The sequence below is a fragment of the Sipha flava genome, unplaced genomic scaffold (genome assembly GCF_003268045.1).
Source record: "Sipha flava isolate LNK unplaced genomic scaffold, YSA_version1 76_pilon_pilon, whole genome shotgun sequence".
Lineage (NCBI taxonomy): Eukaryota > Metazoa > Arthropoda > Insecta > Hemiptera > Aphididae > Sipha > Sipha flava.
Window position 1 is genome coordinate 807705 of NW_020273616.1, and position 16748 is coordinate 824452.

Sequence of the window (16748 nt, forward strand, 5' to 3'; positions counted from 1 at the left end):
AGCATAACTAATCAATTTAATGTTTTTTGTTACAAAAAATGATTTCAACAATATTAATCACATTGTTTTCACGCACTCGAAACTGAATATTTTATCCTTTGTACTTTTTACAGCTTCGTGATTACATCATAAATCAGACAACAGGCGATCAAGAAATAACCGTCAAATATCATTATGACGACATGGTACACACTTTATTTATTTCATTAAAAAAAAATAAGACAATAATAATAATAATAATAATAAGTGATTAAGTCATACATAATTAAGACGTATATTTAATTATTTAAATTTATTTAATTAATAAAACACAATTTGAATAATTTCAAGACTTTGTTACCAGTTTTTGAATTCATCTTCGTTTGACTAAATTTGTTGAAAGTTTGTTTAAATAAATATTTTAATTTTTTGTAAAACAGTTTTTTACTTTTTTAATAGTTGTGGTGGTTACATTGTAAATTACAAAAAAAAACATGGTTTAGAATCTTAAGTATACCAAATCATAGGCCCCCTACATCATGTTTAAGGAAGTATCAGCTCACAATTAAATGTATTATGTTTATTAGTTCTGCAACCCGTCATTTCTATACAGATTACCAGATTAATTCCAAGCTATTTTTCCACGTAGGTCTTTATCTAAATCATATAAGTGTGATAAAACTATATCTAACAAACTGTTATACATTTTATAATCATTTCCAATTACTTCATAAGTATCAAAATATTATTTAAATTAAATATTAACTGTGTCGTAGTTTTTTTCTTTGTATTGTTGAATATTGATTTTACATTTACAAAAAATGTAATTTATAGATTGATTAATTTAATATAAAAATATATTCAAATATTAGAGTAATAAGACAGTTAAATTTAAATATTGAAATTATTAAAATTTAATAAAACATTTGTACCATTAAGAGACGAGCAACTACAGCTGACAGGCATTATTACTATTCAGTCGTCGAAGGAACGCCTTTTACTTTAGTAGTTGCTTTACAAGAGAAACATTTTGGATACAGGGTAAAAATTCCTGACAGATTTCAAAGCCTGAATACAACAAGTGATTATCATCTCTTAAAATATTACAAACATTTAATTTAATTTAAAAAAAATGTTTCATATAGGAGCATCCCTTTTGGATTATTTCAAAGATGACGAATGGAGAATTCATCCAGATTGGTAATTATAAATTCTCTATTATTTAATTAAATTTGAAATATAAGTGTTTCATTTTCTACTAGAGTTTAAATTGAATTATTTATTATTAATAATTACTATAATTAGAATTTACTCACTAGGGTGTTAATATAGCTAAGTATAAAATATCATAAAAGAAATCTAATTTATATATATATCTTGAGCTTATAGAAACTTTAAATTATCAAATAATAAAATATAATGATGTAATTAAAATTAAACATTATTAAATGGTTAATACTAGTAAATTAAAATATATTTTTAACGTTACTTTTTTATTTTTACATATTCAGTCGTAATTTTATCAACTACATATAGGTCGCATCCACATAATGAAATCATTAATTTCATAAACTGGATGTCCATAATTTGGTAATATATTATAGTGAAATTCGTCCAAATCGTGAATTTTTACGAAAATACATTAAATGAACATCCGTTTCATGAGATGAATAATACTTATATTGTGCACTTTGTGTAATTATTATAAAACAAGATTGTTATGTTATTTAGCAATAAATAGCTTACATACCATAATTTTCAATATCAATTATGATAATAATGTTTTATCCGTGATCTATATTTTATGAAAGTGATATAAAATTTAATTTCGGTAATTCCACATCTGATATTAAATAAATGTTTCCTTATCGGATGACGGTTGATGGATACCTTTGTAACTCCGAAGTTGTTCAACAAAAAACATTTAGTGAGTGTTTGTGTCTATCATAGGTACTAGGTATTGTGCTTTCAGTTTTTACGTGTATTTATTATTTTATAAATAGTATACATAGTAGTAATACGAAATATGGTTCCCAAAAAATATTTTTCGACAAAATATAGGTCTCCCTTAACATTTAAAATGTTATAATTTATAACTAATTTTTTTTTTTTTTTTTAATACTTAAAATTAAATATCATCAAACATAATTAAATATTATCTTAAAAGGGCACATAACACAAAAAAAAAATAATATTATTAAATAAGTTAATTATTCAGAACTATTAAAGACGATTTTGTCAAAATTCATATTAATATTATAATATTATGATACATATATTTTTTAATTTAAGCCTTGAATATAGTAAATTTTATAAAATTTAAATTTAAAACATTTTTTTCAATTTAAATAATTATAAACATAATTTGTGTGATAACGGAACAAAAAAAAAAAGGATTACATAAAATGGGAACAAAATATGGTTTAATAAAAGGATGGTTCAGTAGTGAATGTTTGAAAAAATCAACAACTCAATTTCTCAATACTAACCAAGTTGATAAAAATGTTGACTTTTCGGTGGGAGAAATTATTAAAAAAATCTCAGGAGTGCAAAGATTTTTGCCTTGTTCGTGTAAGGCGAAAACTTCTTGCCAATCAAGTAGGTTTAAAACAATGTGATATGTAACAATCGATGCCATAATCAATTATCGTGTAAAAATAAATAATAAAAAATAATTATACATATAGGTATAGTTATGAAGTATTATGAATATTTTATAATACTTCATAGGTAACACTGTTGTTCATAAAAAATAATAAATGAATGAGTACGGTTTATAAAAAATAAAATAAAAATATAATGTAACATGATATAATTTATTATGACTATAATTATTGTTGTATTTTTGTTCATAGAACAATATAGAAAAGTATAGTTATAATCAGGAATCGGAAGTTCTAGCAAATGTTTATTTTTCTTGGTTCATCCTAAAACATCCAAAGTAAGATATGAATATGTTTCAAACTACTTGGATATCATACACAAAATTTAGTTTTGCTATTTTTTGCATATTTACGGGTTTTATTGTTACTTTGCTAATTTAAGGTATTATAGTGCTATTTCTGGAAATATTTTCACATAATACAGGAAAAAATCACATTTTGCTGATAATAATGATTTAATTAGTTATAGTTTTAAAAATATTTGAATTATTGGAAATAAATAGACCTCATCAATTATTATTTTATTTTATCAACGACAATTTGATGTACTAATAGTTAGTGACTAAATAAAATCATTTAATTATAAGTACACTTTTACAAATATATTTAATTAATTTAACATTTTTGTTAAGTTTATAATTCAACCAGTCCAAACGTCTATGAGCCCAAATATTTGTGAAATGACATTTCATTTTTTTTTAATAAATTTATAATTTTTTCAACATAAATGCATATTTTTTTATTTTTCGTACTATTTATAGCACATATTTTTGAGTTTTTAAATGCATATTTAAGAGCTAAAAAATAACATTTTTAGTTCTACAACTTCCAAGCCCTAGTTATAATACTATGATATCTGGTTTTATAATAATTATACAAAGTACACAATACATGTATTGTCCAGTTCATGAAATGAGTGATACCACTATTTGATGCGACACACACACATATATATATATATATATATATCTGATGATAAATTTTTAATTCAAAACCATTCATACTTTATTGATATAATAATACTCCAGGAAAAACTTTTATTGATTTATTTATTTCTATATATAAACTATTTGCTTATTTATTTATATACGAATATATTATAAAATTATCAATGATATTTCATTACACTTCATATGATTACCACATATTATTTTTTCGTAATTATAGTCAATAAATAATAATAGTTTTTATAATTTAGTAAATAAATAAATACATTTTAACTTTAAAAATTTATATGGTTATCGATTGGAAAAACACTTCAAAATTTAAATACTTATTTAATACGGAATACTATGGTATGTTTAGGCTTTACTGTCGGTATGATTATGATGAAGATAATCGCACGTCTTTTAAGAGTCGAGAAGAGGAACTTAGACATTTTTTAAATAGAATTAGCCAAAAAAATAATAGTTGGAATAAATGGCCTCCTCCGAGATTTTACAGTGAATCATATAATTGTAAGTATGAATTTATCTTTAAAAAGATGTGTACTTTTTCCATTTGAACATAGTTAATAACAATACCATAAAATAAATATGATAGCTTTATAAATTGTTTATGAGTTGTAGGGTGAGTAATTATTTATTTTCACAGCAAACGGGACAAAAAAGTCCGAAGAAAAATTCGATTGCAAATGTAATTGTGAGTTTAGTGTTAATCTTATTGCATGGCCGAGCTTGATCGTGATGTTTTGTGCAAATTGAAGACGTGGGAAAACAATATTTTTTTTATTTTTTATTAAATAATTTTATTTAAAAATGTTTATTATTGGTATAAATAAATAGTAAACTGAACCTGACATCATAAGAACGTCAAATGAGATTTTGACTGTCTAGTGCCTCATAATCAGTGGCGGATCTAGAGGAGGTTCAGAGTGTTAGCTGACCCACAGCTAATATTTGTTGACAAAATTGGCCTCTTTAAAATTTATATTTTAAGTGTGCCGACTATAGGGTAATACTAGTTATTACTAAACTAGGGCATATGTGACAGGTTCCTCTCTCCAAATGACGTTACTGGTTTGATTGTATAATACAGTAAAACATCTCTACGTTCAATGTAAGACAGAACCTCAATAAAATAAAATAAATGTTAATGTTTTCAATAATAATTAAGAATAAACTTAAAAACACATATTTTATGGTCATATGGTTTGTTTTTGTTGTGTTGTTTTTTCTTGTTTTTTTGTATTTATAATTCAGTTTCAGCCCTAATAAGTGGCTTCTTGAAATAGTCTGACCAACAATTTTCTAACTGTGGATCCGCCTCTGCACATAATTTAGACATAAATTAACAGTCTATAGTTAGATCATTTGGATATAATAATATAATATATAATAATGATTGACAGTGCCGGATTAAACATTTCTGGGCCCCTAGGCAATTAACATTTTGGACCCTACAATATTATTTTTTACATACATCTATAACATTACTAGACTTACTATACTATATATATATATATATATATATATATATATAAAATAAACAGCTTAATAATAACCAACTATTAATAAATTAAATCATATTTATTACAATTTTTTATTTGCAAGAAAAATTAATTGATTATTATATTATTTCTATTTTTTTCAAAATAATTTTATTATTATTACTGCATATAACACCTACAACTTAATGTATATTATATTTCATAATGACTTTCGTCCCATAAATTCGTAAATAAAATACAGTTATTATTAAATAAAAAAAAATATAGTCTTCATTTTTAACAGGGCCTCTTAAATGAGTGAGTCCCTAAGGCGGGCGCCTACTCCGCCTAATAGATAATTCGGCGCTAATGATTGAAACGATTATAGCATAATGGGTGAATATTATATTAGATTAGGTTCAATGCGCAAAAAAAACTTTTTGGAATTCAGCCCCACATCAAAATGAACCTGTTCTAAATAATTATTTTATAAAAATACAAAATTGCGTATAAATATATAGTATAAGGAAATTATGAAACTATAATATTTACATTTATTCCGGGATATCATTGTATTCTAGTAAACTATAGTTGTAGCATAAATGTAATTTGTCATTACAATAGTTTCAGCAAAAAATAAAATATATTTGAAAATTTAAATACAATTATTAAATTACAAGTATTAAATACAGCTTGATTTAATTATTCTTATAAACGATTTTTATTATTATTATACTATTGGTATTAGTTTTAATGTTCTATTTTAATTTTGCTTTAATACTATTAGCTTCAATTAATATATGTATACATGAAAATAATATATAACGATTTTTAACTAACTATTAAAGTTTTAATACTTTAAAATTATAACTAGCTGTGGAGCATGGCATAAAATCTACTTGCTGATGTAATAAATATTTATAATAAATAATTAATAATAATAAATATTTTTTTATTATCATTTTAGGTGACAAAGATCTCATGCTTAACTTAATCTATGATGCAAACTTGACAAAAGGTATTTTTACTGAAGCCAAAAACGACACAGAAAAGAAAAAAAAGTAATTTTTTTTTTTACGTGTTATTGAATTATTGTTAGATTGTTTAATTCACAAATCACTTTGCACAACAGTTTACAAAAATGTAGCAATAACATTTTTTGGAAATAATATTATTTTTATTTACTAATAACAATTCTTAATAATTTATTTAATAACATTACAAGGACTCGGATTTTAAAGCATAATAAATAAAAATAAAGCATAAAATTGTTTTAAAAAAACTACTATAAACAAAGTTAAATTACCACTGCTATCTAAAATATAACATATGTTTAAAATAATTTTTAAGTTTTTTAAAACATTTCGGTTGCGGGGCTGTAGCCCACTGGGGACCCCCTCTATTTACACCACTGTTGTCTATAACATATCACTTCAGTTTTAGAAAAACCAATAATAATAAATTATGGGATGGTGAGTCACACACTCACGTGTCGGGTACGGTATAGGTTGCCTATGTTTATGCCGTAGGTACATATGAAGTGTTTTCAACACAAGCGCCTGGAATGAGTATCTGTCTAATAAGACACAACGTCTGTTAACCCACGATTACGAAAATATTATTTTTATTTCTTACACATCGCAATATGTATATTATATCATTATAAATATTTTTTCTTCAAAGCCTCTACTTTGTTTTTTACTTGTTCAAATCGATTAATATTTAATTAATATTTAAATATTTAATAATTATTTTTTTTAATAAAATAAACTTCATATAATAATATACTACTTTATGTGATAAATACTAACGCCGATTAGCGTCCCACTGGACTTTGGAGATTTTAATGGAAGGGGATGCAAAATCTTAACTTAAATAAAAAGAGGGACTCCGATCCTCCGTACCTCTTATACTTTAATCACTTTAATTACTGTATCTACTGACATACATAACTCATAAGCGATTTTTTCCAATTCTTATTAATTAAATTAAATTTTTTTATTATTATACCACAATAAACATATTCGAATTCCATATCTGGAGCAAATGTAGTAAAACAATAAAAAAGCATTTACATAAAAAAAGACGAAAAATAGTTTGGTGCATCTAGAATTAAAATGACAATAATAATTTATGGATAAAATTAGATTTATCTCTCATGCATAAAAAAAGAAGCAAATTCTTTAAAATCCGAACCCTTGTTACTACTAATATTACTAATAGTACTTGACATGAATATGAATCAACAATATCGATAAGTGTACTCAATTTTTATGATTATTTTGAACAATTTTATTTAATTTTGATACATACCTTAATTTTTTAAATATTTTTCCATATTTTTTTATTTTTATCAAAAACTAGTTAAAAATATTATTATCTAAAAAATGTTATGGTACTATAAGCTTCATTAGTTTTATAAGTGCAACTATAAATCACAATTCACGCATTACTCACACGCTTTTATATTCACTATTTTATTGTTTTCACGATAACACTTTGCACTATTTTCCCTTAATGAAGTCCAGCAGCAGTCTTGATGAGTTTATTACCAAGGTAAATTATTTATAAATGACGGTAAAATTTATACAATTCAAAATATATTTATATTTATATGTGTACTTAGGACCGAATTTGAAAAAAGATTTGGAGTAACATTAGCGTTTGTTGCTACGCACAGTGGGCTCACTCGATGGATGGATTATGACAATTACGAGGACAAAACCAAAATACCTTCTGATTCTGATGATTCAGAAAAAAATAAAAAGTAAGATGATTTTTTTTTTTACTTAACAATGTGTCCATTATACTACAATTTAATAAATATTGATAACAATTTAGACATTTCATTGATGAAAACGTTTATTCGATCGAAGAAGTTTGGTATAGAAGAGCCGTAGAATATAATATGGTAAATGATGAGAGCTATGTATATTCTGTACCATTTGAAAATGGTGAGTTTATTTTTAAAATCTTGATTTTAAATTTTTTAATTGTTTAATGAAACAATATATTTTCAAAAGACTACAACTATGTGATAATTAAAAGGTTAAATTAGTTATACAAGTAAATGTTTAATATTTTAAAATTATTAATTACTAATTTTTTAAAATATTTATAATTTGTAAAACACAAAAATGTTTAGTACTTGTAAGTTTATACGTTAAACGTTGGACATTACATGACGTTTAAAAATCAGAATTGGTGTCATTGCCTATTGTCAATATTCTGATTCCATTATTACCAAACTATTTACAAAGATTTTTTTTTTAACACAACTTAAAATGTATGATTTATAAATATATAATTTTTTATTTTAAATTATAAATTTAAACTCTTATTCACTTGTGAAATAGGTAGGTAGGTACCAATAATTTATTTTAAATAAAATATACATACCAGTACATATATATATATATATATATATATATATATATATATAAATATATATTCATTGTCATATCTTATAAACTAAAAATTAATATCAGACTAATTTAATATATCCTTGAATATTTTAGAAAACATAAAATCGTCTTTGGTAACAGCAAGTCAAGCAGTTTTTGTCACAAGCAAAGAAAATAAAAAGAAAGCTGCAGCTGCAGTTGTTGGTTATCAATTTAGACACTCAGCTCTTCAAGAATTATTTACCAATATAACAAGACAAGTAAATAATCCGTGAATATATATATATATATATATATATAATTAAATAATGATTGTGTTTATTTATATGAATATAATCAATGGCTTTTAATTGTCTTAGTGTTACTCAGAAACTGGTTGTACACCAGAAATACACACTTGTCTAGCCACAGATCGAGATTGTTACATACTTGACAATAACGGTTACATAATTGCATCAGAAAATATAATTGAAACAGGCCAATTTTTTGGTAATGTCAAAGGATCAATTATGAATATGCTAGTAGAAGAAAAAATTTACAAAAAAATAATAATATATGATTATCAAGGAGTTTGTTTTAAACCAGATAAAGAAGATGATGCAAATAGTTCATCATTCTTGTATACTGTAAGTATTCCATATTTAATTTTTTTTTTCCGGTTTTCGATGAAACCACTAAAGAAAAACTTCACCGCCAAAACTATCTCCTTCCAATTATTTCTATCATCAGAGCCAGCGTAGTGTTGTGGATGTGCAATTCCCCCCCTCCCATATGAATGACGTATTTATACTGTCGGAAATTATCAACAAATTAAGTAATATTAGTGTTATAGGATTTTTTTTTTAGAAAGTAATCGTCAAATTTGAATATTTATAACCCAACTCCTCCCCCAGTGATAGTCTGACTCATGATTGGGCTTCCGCAAAAAATTTACTTTGGGCCCCTAAGCAACAAAATATTGGAGTGAGATTCAATTACTACCTACCACAATTTTTTTTTCTCGCTACGGTGTATAATACTTTGTGCAACTTGTAGAAACATAATTTAAATGCTTTCTAAAGTCATTTGTAAAAATGTTTTCATAATTGTATTACTACTAATCAATTAATTTTGGATTTGATACTTTATAATGTCATGTTTAAACCATGGTCGATTGACGAATATATCTGAAAAAATCATTAAGTTTATAAATACTGAATCTAATATTTTAGCATATTAAATATTCATAAAACTGTATATTTTAATACACTTCCCAAAAGTCCCAATTAAAATTGTTGAAAATTATTGCGTATTACCTCTAAACTGCTATAGAATGTTTTGTATTTTATCCAACACTAATTACATAAAGACTGTTTATGTAAAATGAAACCTAATTAACGATTTCTAAATATTTTAATATATGTACACATTAACACTATTATATAAATACCCAATATATTGTACTGTTTTTTTCTTATTAGCCTATACATCATGTCAAACAATTAATTGGGTGGCTCATAGGACGATTACTATGGCTAGCAGCTCATTCCAATTTCCAATGGATGGTGTCTCAAGCTCAAGCCATATTTGAAGACAGTAATCATACATATTTTTATTTTTTTTTTAAATAAGATTATTTAATATTGAACCATAATATAATAATTTTTTCAAATACATATTCAGTCCCAGATTACCAAGAAGATGAAGAAAATAACTACAGTTCTGATACTTCTTCAAATTTAAAATATGAAGGTGAAAAAGCATTAAAATATGTAATGATTCATCGAACTCGACCGAAGACTTGCGATCGTGTAGTTAATTTATTTACGCTTGCTTCAAAAATCCCAGAAAAGGTCGAGCGAAAATCTTGTGCGAGGTAATCACATTCATAATTAAAATATAACTTACCTTGCTTTATATATAATATATATCTAAAATTTTTACAGGCCATATGAACTGCGTAAAATAATGAATACCAATTTAATTTTACTGGTCGTCAATGAATGTAAAGATAAATTGACGAAAACTGTCAAATTTGATACTTTGCCACAAGAAGTTCCATATAATGAGTCATTGAGTTGTCATAAAGCAGCTAACAGTTTACCACGATGTAGACCTAAAACCGCTTGCATTAGGACTCATCCAGATGTAAGTGACTATACTTATTGTATAACTTAATTTATTTAAAATTTACCATTCGTCAGATTAATTTATCAATTTCTATAATAAGTCATGGTATACCTACTAACATTCCTACTTATCATTATTTTATTATTATTTATATTTTTATATGATTTACTAGAAAATAATAATTTTACTAATTAATAATATTTCTTTACTATTTCAATTAATCTTATTACAATTTAAGTTTTTCTAATATTGATGAACAAGTTTAAATTAGATATTATTTTTTAAAATTAAATATAGCTTCTACATAACTATTACAAAAATAAATAAACACTATATTTGTATATTTTACTTTATTTGCATTCGTTATATTTTAATAATGATATTTTTTTCATTTTTTTTAGGAGCATGAAATTTATGACAAAATGTGTGGAAAGGGTACTACAATTGCACCAACTTTGTTGGTATTTTTTTTTTCTTTGTTCAATTTTATATAGTTTTTATAATATTTATTTTAAAATCAAAAAATCAAATCCTCCTACTCTATGTTTCGATTACTATTTATTGTTCATGAAATTTACTTCTAAGTTTAAAATATAATCTATAAAATAATCTATTAAAATTTAATAAACGTTAAAATTTGTAGTTTTTTGAAAATATTACCAATTGATATTTTAACTAACATGAAGGGCTTGGAATTTCAACAAATTTGTATTATAATAAGAGTGCAGTGTTGGCCTAACACCTAAAGTGCTTTTTGTACTTTTTTTAAAAAATTACCAAAAAAAATTGCTTTCCCTATTAATTGTAACCAGGCACTTTATTCTTATTAGGTCCTTATTATTATAACAGCGTACACATTTTAGTGTATAAAACAATACAATTTGAGACTGAGTTCTGAGACTGAGTTTCAAACATCAAAGTCTAAAGAGCAAATAAAAGTCAAACACTAAGTAAACATCTATAAGGAAACCTAACCACTTTCATGAGTCAGAGGCCATAATCAAACCAACACTGTAAAGAGGTGGCCATAACAATTATTATCTCTAAGATTTTATATATCAATCTGCATACGCAGTGTAACATTATTTTAGTGTTATATTCATATTTATACTAGCTGAATTACCTTACAATATTTATAGCCTAGTTTGATGTAGTTGTTAGTTATAAAACAAATAAAATGAAATTTGAAATCAATCAATATAATAATTTTGGTTATACGCTGAATTACCCGGTTTGTGACATGGAACCGTCTTTACCAGTGCCAATATTTTTTAAATTTTCTTCTTATTGCATGTCTAAAGTATTTGAAAGACCACTGTGTCAAATTTCTAGTTCATATATTTTGTTATTTTTGAAATGCAGCGATAATCAATGAATGGGTGGTACCCGGCGTTGCCCTGTAAGAAAATTATGAGTGATCAACTCCTTTTGGGTGCTACTCGCTGTAGATGTGAATGACGTATTTACGGGGAGAATATGTGGGGGTTATATGCCCCCTGGAAAATTTTTTTAAATTACATTATAAATAAATAATGTGTACATAATTTATCCAATATTAATGGAAAAAGTTTAAAATTAAGTAATTCCTAAAATAAAATGAACTTTTCCCCACAATCCGCCCTCATTTGTAAAAAGTATGTATCGCATGTACGAGTAATATGCTGCTATTTTATTGTATTATTTATAAATTATAAATATTTTTATCAACTGTTGCCTGCAAATGATTATTTTTTGCCGTCCAACTTTTCAGCACTCAATAGTTCTGCGTTCGTGTGAACACACAGTATTAAATTACATAATATCATCACGGTTGTAGATAATTAATACATATGTTACCACAGGGGCGGCTCCAGATCCTTGGTTAGGGGTGGGCCATGTTATAATTTTACAAAATCTTATAACAAAAAGAAAACAACAATTTTTACAACACAAATTCAAGTCGTCTATTTTTTAAAATTGGCAAAAATATCAATAATATAATCTATTTGATCTAGAATATCTACTTTATGATATACATTAATTAGACAATGCTGATAGTCTATCATCAGTCATCATTGAACGAAGCCAGGTTTTGAGTCTCCGAAGTGTGGAGATACTCTTTTCAACCGTCATACCTCATTGCTCTATCTACATACTTGTGTGTGTCGTATGATAGTACATATTATAATATGCATTTTTTGTTAACAATATAATTTTTTTTATAAATACGGTACGGGCTTGAGAGGGGGCCACGGTCCCTTGCCCCCCTCTGCAGTGGCGTAATTAGGAATTTGATTTGGGGGGATTATAGGTTTTAGCAAAATCTGTACACCTCATACAGTAAACCAACCCCACCCCACCAGAACAAAATGTTTAATAATTTAAATTTTAATGTTAATAATAATAATAGTAATCGTAATAATAATAATAGTAATCGTAATAATAACAATAATAATAATGATAATCTTACTATCACAATATAATAAATAAAAAAAAATTACATAAAAAAAGTTTTGGCCCCCCTAATCCCCCCCTTAATTACGCCCCTGCCCCGTGAATTTTTTAAAGAATTTTCATTGGGCGACCAACCATTTTTTCTTAAAATATTCAATGTATAATAGTATGGTGGTAGTATTTCATGTTTATTCTGCATAATTATTAAAATGAAATCTTAATACGGGTAGAAGAAGTAAATATTGATAATATAACCATATATTGTATTTATCAATCGTATGTTACTTAACTATGAAAATTATGAAATTACGATAGCGTTTATCCAGTGCCGTATTAACAAATTTGCCGCATAGGGACAGATTTTAAAATTCCGCCCTTTAACCCCCTCCACAAACCAATATATATATATGTATAGTATATATATATATATATGTTACAGTTAAAACTCGAAATCCGTCAAAACTAGTTTCCACAAATCCCTTTAGTTAATTCTGGTTTTAACTAGTTTAAACTAGAATTAACCGCAGGTTTAAATAAGTCAGTAAAAACTAGATTTAACTTAAATGCATCTATTCGAACGTAGGTTACGTGTTGTCCGGTCACGTTATCGTGGACGAGAATAAGCTGCTGCGGTCGTTGGAATAACGACCGCGACAAATATTGCTCGATAATTCGACCGGTCGATTATCAAATCAATTAAGATAATTTTAACTAGTCTTCCATCACTCAGATACGATAACTTCGACATATTATACCTACAATAAAGCTATGGTTTCCTAAAAAAGTGGTACTGTTATCTAGCGGCCGTAATGTAACGTTAAGTGACGTCACTAAAACGTTCTCTATGTAAACCATAGGTATAGGTATAGGTTTCCAAGAGAATGTCGATGGTCATCGTAACATCAAATAGCGGTGCTGTCAATTGCATGACGGCCGTCTTAGCGGTGATAAACAGTCGTACAACGTTTTTTCGCGTGTAGCGGTGAACATTTATTTAATAAAATGAGTGGAAACGCGACTTGGACGAGCGAAAATGATGAACTATTAATTGATTTTGTAAAAGATAATGAAGCTTTATACAATATAAAATATAAAGAGTATAGACAAGCCCAGATGACACATTAAAATTTTAAATGCACCCTTAGTATCACGATATTTGAACATCACACTTTCCTCCGAACGATTTTTTCATCTTCTGATGACTCTTCATCCTCCAAACATACCAATAAAGCTATGTCCAGATCGTCCATTTTCCACCAGTGCACGACCTACCGCTCGAGTAAGTACTGATTAACTACAATTGAATGCGGTCACACCAGTTTCTAGGAAACCACAGTTTGATCACCGTAAAGACGGCCGTAACAACCGTAAAATGGCGGCCGCTAGATAACAGCACCGCTTTTCTAGGAAACCATAGCTTAATACGTTATTGATATAAATGTCAGCATATATTGTCGGCGATGTCGTGTTTCGCCAGTACGATTGTATTCGTTATAGTCGTTGTACCTATGTGTTTTTGTCGCGAATTTGCCCGTTTTTTATTCTAAGTTCTTTTTTGCGCTCTCACTGACGTTCGCCAATATTGAACATCGTCGTCGGGTCACTGTATACTTTCGTATCATGTCGGAAACTGAGACAGAAATTAGTACCCAAGAACGATTTTTTATGAAGCTTATGGAATTGGCGAAAGGAAAGGACAATCATTATATCATTACAAAAGATGCATAAAATTTACTTCTAAAAGAGGTCGAGGATGCGATATTAGTAACTAAAAAAACATCTACTCAGTATAGAAGGATGAAACGGTTTAATGTTATAGAATTTGGCGGTACAAAAAACTGATAACCCGCGGTTATCCAGTTAAATTTTATTTGTCGGTGGAAGACATTTTTAATGTCATTGATTTGACACACATCGCTATAGGACATGGAGGAAGAGATCGTCTAAAGATTGAAACTCCAAGGAAGTACGCCAACATCATCACTGGCATGATAAATATTTTTTTGTCCCTCTGTGAAACGTGTCAAAAAAAGAAAAAGCTAGGAAAGAAAGGACTAGTTTCGAAAACAATTTTGCACACTGGGTTTAATAGTAGATGTCAAATAGATTTGATAGACATACAGTCGCAACCCGATGCACAGTTTAGGTTTATACTTAACTATCAGAATCATCTGACAAAATTCGTTCTGCTCCGCCCCTTGCAAACCAAGCGTGCAGAAGAAGTTGCAAGCCATGTATTAGATATTTTTTTAACCTTTGGTGCTCCGGTTCTTCTGCATTCAGACAATGGAAGAGAATTCGTTAACAATGTGATTACAGATTTGACAGCGCTATGGCCAGAGTTAAAAATCGTGCACGGAAAGCCTAGACATTCACAAAGCCAAGGCTCCATAGAGCGTGCTAACCAAGACGTGGAGCAAATTCTCGCTTCCTGGATGACAGACAGTAAATCAACTAATTGGTCAATCGGATTAAAGTTTGTCCAATTTATAAAAAATAAAGCACACCACGCCGAGATAAATATGACGCCTTATAAAGCAATGTTTGGGGTTAATCCAAGAGTGGGGCTTGTAACCTCTAACTTGCCCAATGAATTGATTACTACTATAAACTTCGAGGATGAACTTGAAAATCTCATAAGTACTGTAACTACAAGTGAAAATATGATTGGACAGAAAGCTGCAGGTAAAAATTTTTATTTTTATTTTTTAAATTATAGTTATTAAGTTTAGGTAATATTAATGTTTATTTCACAGTAAATTTTTTTATAGCGGTTAAAATAAATGATTTATTTAAGTATTTTATAATATAAATACTGCCTATATTTTTCGAAAACTTTCAAATTATTTTTTAGTCAAAAATTATTAAAATTTTAGCTTTTATAGTTAAGGATTGAAAACTTAAAACAAAGATTCTTATAAATAGTTCATACTGTAACCAACAAATCCAATTAATACATAAACACGGTATATTTGTTTGATAAGTTTCAGATACCATAGATGCAATTAGAAAAAAAGCTTATGCAAATTTGGAAAAACAGGTAACTCGAATGATAACTCGATCCGAAAACAAATTTCCTGCGGTTGAAGTTGGTGTTAACGTAGTAATCCGCATTCCAGATGTTGACAAAGGCAAAACCGATCATCCAAATATCATCGGAATAGTGTTAGAAAAAACAGAGTACGATCTATATAGAATCGGATGTAAAGATAGAATTCTAGAAAAATTTTATTGTAGATGCGTCCATTATCAACTTTTTATTTACTAAATAAAATAAAATTAGATATTAATAAGTAATCAGTAAAAATTGTTTCCGGTCTGAATGTATAACATGTGAAGAAAAATTCATCACAGAGAATCAAGTTCCGAAAAATCATATTTCCCTCCGTGCAGCTGTAACAAAAGCATCAACGGGGTCAAGGCAAGGATTTGTAAAATGCACATGTAAAACATCCTGCAGAACAAATCGTTGTTTATGTAAAAAAATATAATTCTATGTAACTCTAAATGCCACAATAGTTTATCATGTCAAAATATATAATAAAATAAATGTTTATATTTAATATGTACTTATATATCTACATTTCCTTAGTTAAAACTAGTTTTACCTATCAATAAAACAATACGAATTTTTACTAGATAATTCTAGTTTTCACTACAATATTTTAGACACAACTAATTGTAACTAAATAATAATAAGTTTAAACTAGTTTTGACGATGATGGTCTTAGT

General features: G+C 27.0%; 2 protein-coding genes across 7 annotated transcripts in view; both read left to right on the forward strand.

Moving 5' to 3' along the window:
- Window positions 1-11777, forward strand: part of LOC112692822 (voltage-dependent calcium channel subunit alpha-2/delta-3) — a 28882-nt gene extending 17105 nt beyond the window's left edge. For 2 of the 5 annotated variants that reach the window (XM_025567620.1, XM_025567619.1), the window contains 15 exons: window positions 114-185; window positions 919-1060; window positions 1125-1179; window positions 3948-4099; window positions 4236-4283; window positions 6038-6131; window positions 7594-7626; window positions 7697-7837; window positions 7912-8024; window positions 8589-8734; window positions 8834-9100; window positions 9935-10049; window positions 10137-10329; window positions 10400-10601; window positions 10985-11777. In XM_025567620.1, the coding sequence (XP_025423405.1) occupies window positions 114-185; window positions 919-1060; window positions 1125-1179; window positions 3948-4099; window positions 4236-4283; window positions 6038-6131; window positions 7594-7626; window positions 7697-7837; window positions 7912-8024; window positions 8589-8734; window positions 8834-9100; window positions 9935-10049; window positions 10137-10329; window positions 10400-10601; window positions 10985-11077 (1866 nt within the window). In that variant the 3' untranslated portion in view covers window positions 11078-11777. The remainder of the gene's footprint in view (window positions 1-113; window positions 186-918; window positions 1061-1124; window positions 1180-3947; window positions 4100-4235; window positions 4284-6037; window positions 6132-7593; window positions 7627-7696; window positions 7838-7911; window positions 8025-8588; window positions 8735-8833; window positions 9101-9934; window positions 10050-10136; window positions 10330-10399; window positions 10602-10984) is intronic. The other 3 variants (XM_025567621.1, XM_025567622.1, XM_025567623.1) reach the window with 3 other exon arrangements.
- A 2695-nt stretch (window positions 11778-14472) lies between these two features.
- On the forward strand, window positions 14473-16534 carry LOC112692739 (KRAB-A domain-containing protein 2-like). Of its 2 annotated transcripts, XM_025567513.1 has the most exons (3): window positions 14473-15701; window positions 16001-16056; window positions 16136-16269. In XM_025567513.1, exons 1-3 carry the CDS (start codon window positions 15005-15007, stop codon window positions 16178-16180), a joined length of 798 nt encoding a protein of 265 aa, XP_025423298.1. In that variant the 5' UTR covers window positions 14473-15004; the 3' UTR covers window positions 16181-16269. The 2 variants fall into 2 exon arrangements, with proteins under 2 accessions (XP_025423298.1, XP_025423297.1); XM_025567512.1 differs by having other exon boundaries at window positions 14474-15701; window positions 16001-16534.
- Window positions 16535-16748: the final 214 nt, after the last annotated feature.

Coding starts and splice junctions, on each gene's coding strand:
- LOC112692739 (XM_025567512.1), top strand. CDS start 15,005: ATGATAAATATTTTTTTGTCCCTCTGTGAAACGTGTCAAAAAAAGAAA. Junction 15,702..16,000: donor GATTGGACAGAAAGCTGCAG/GTAAAAATTTTT, acceptor TTGTTTGATAAG/TTTCAGATACCATAGATGCA.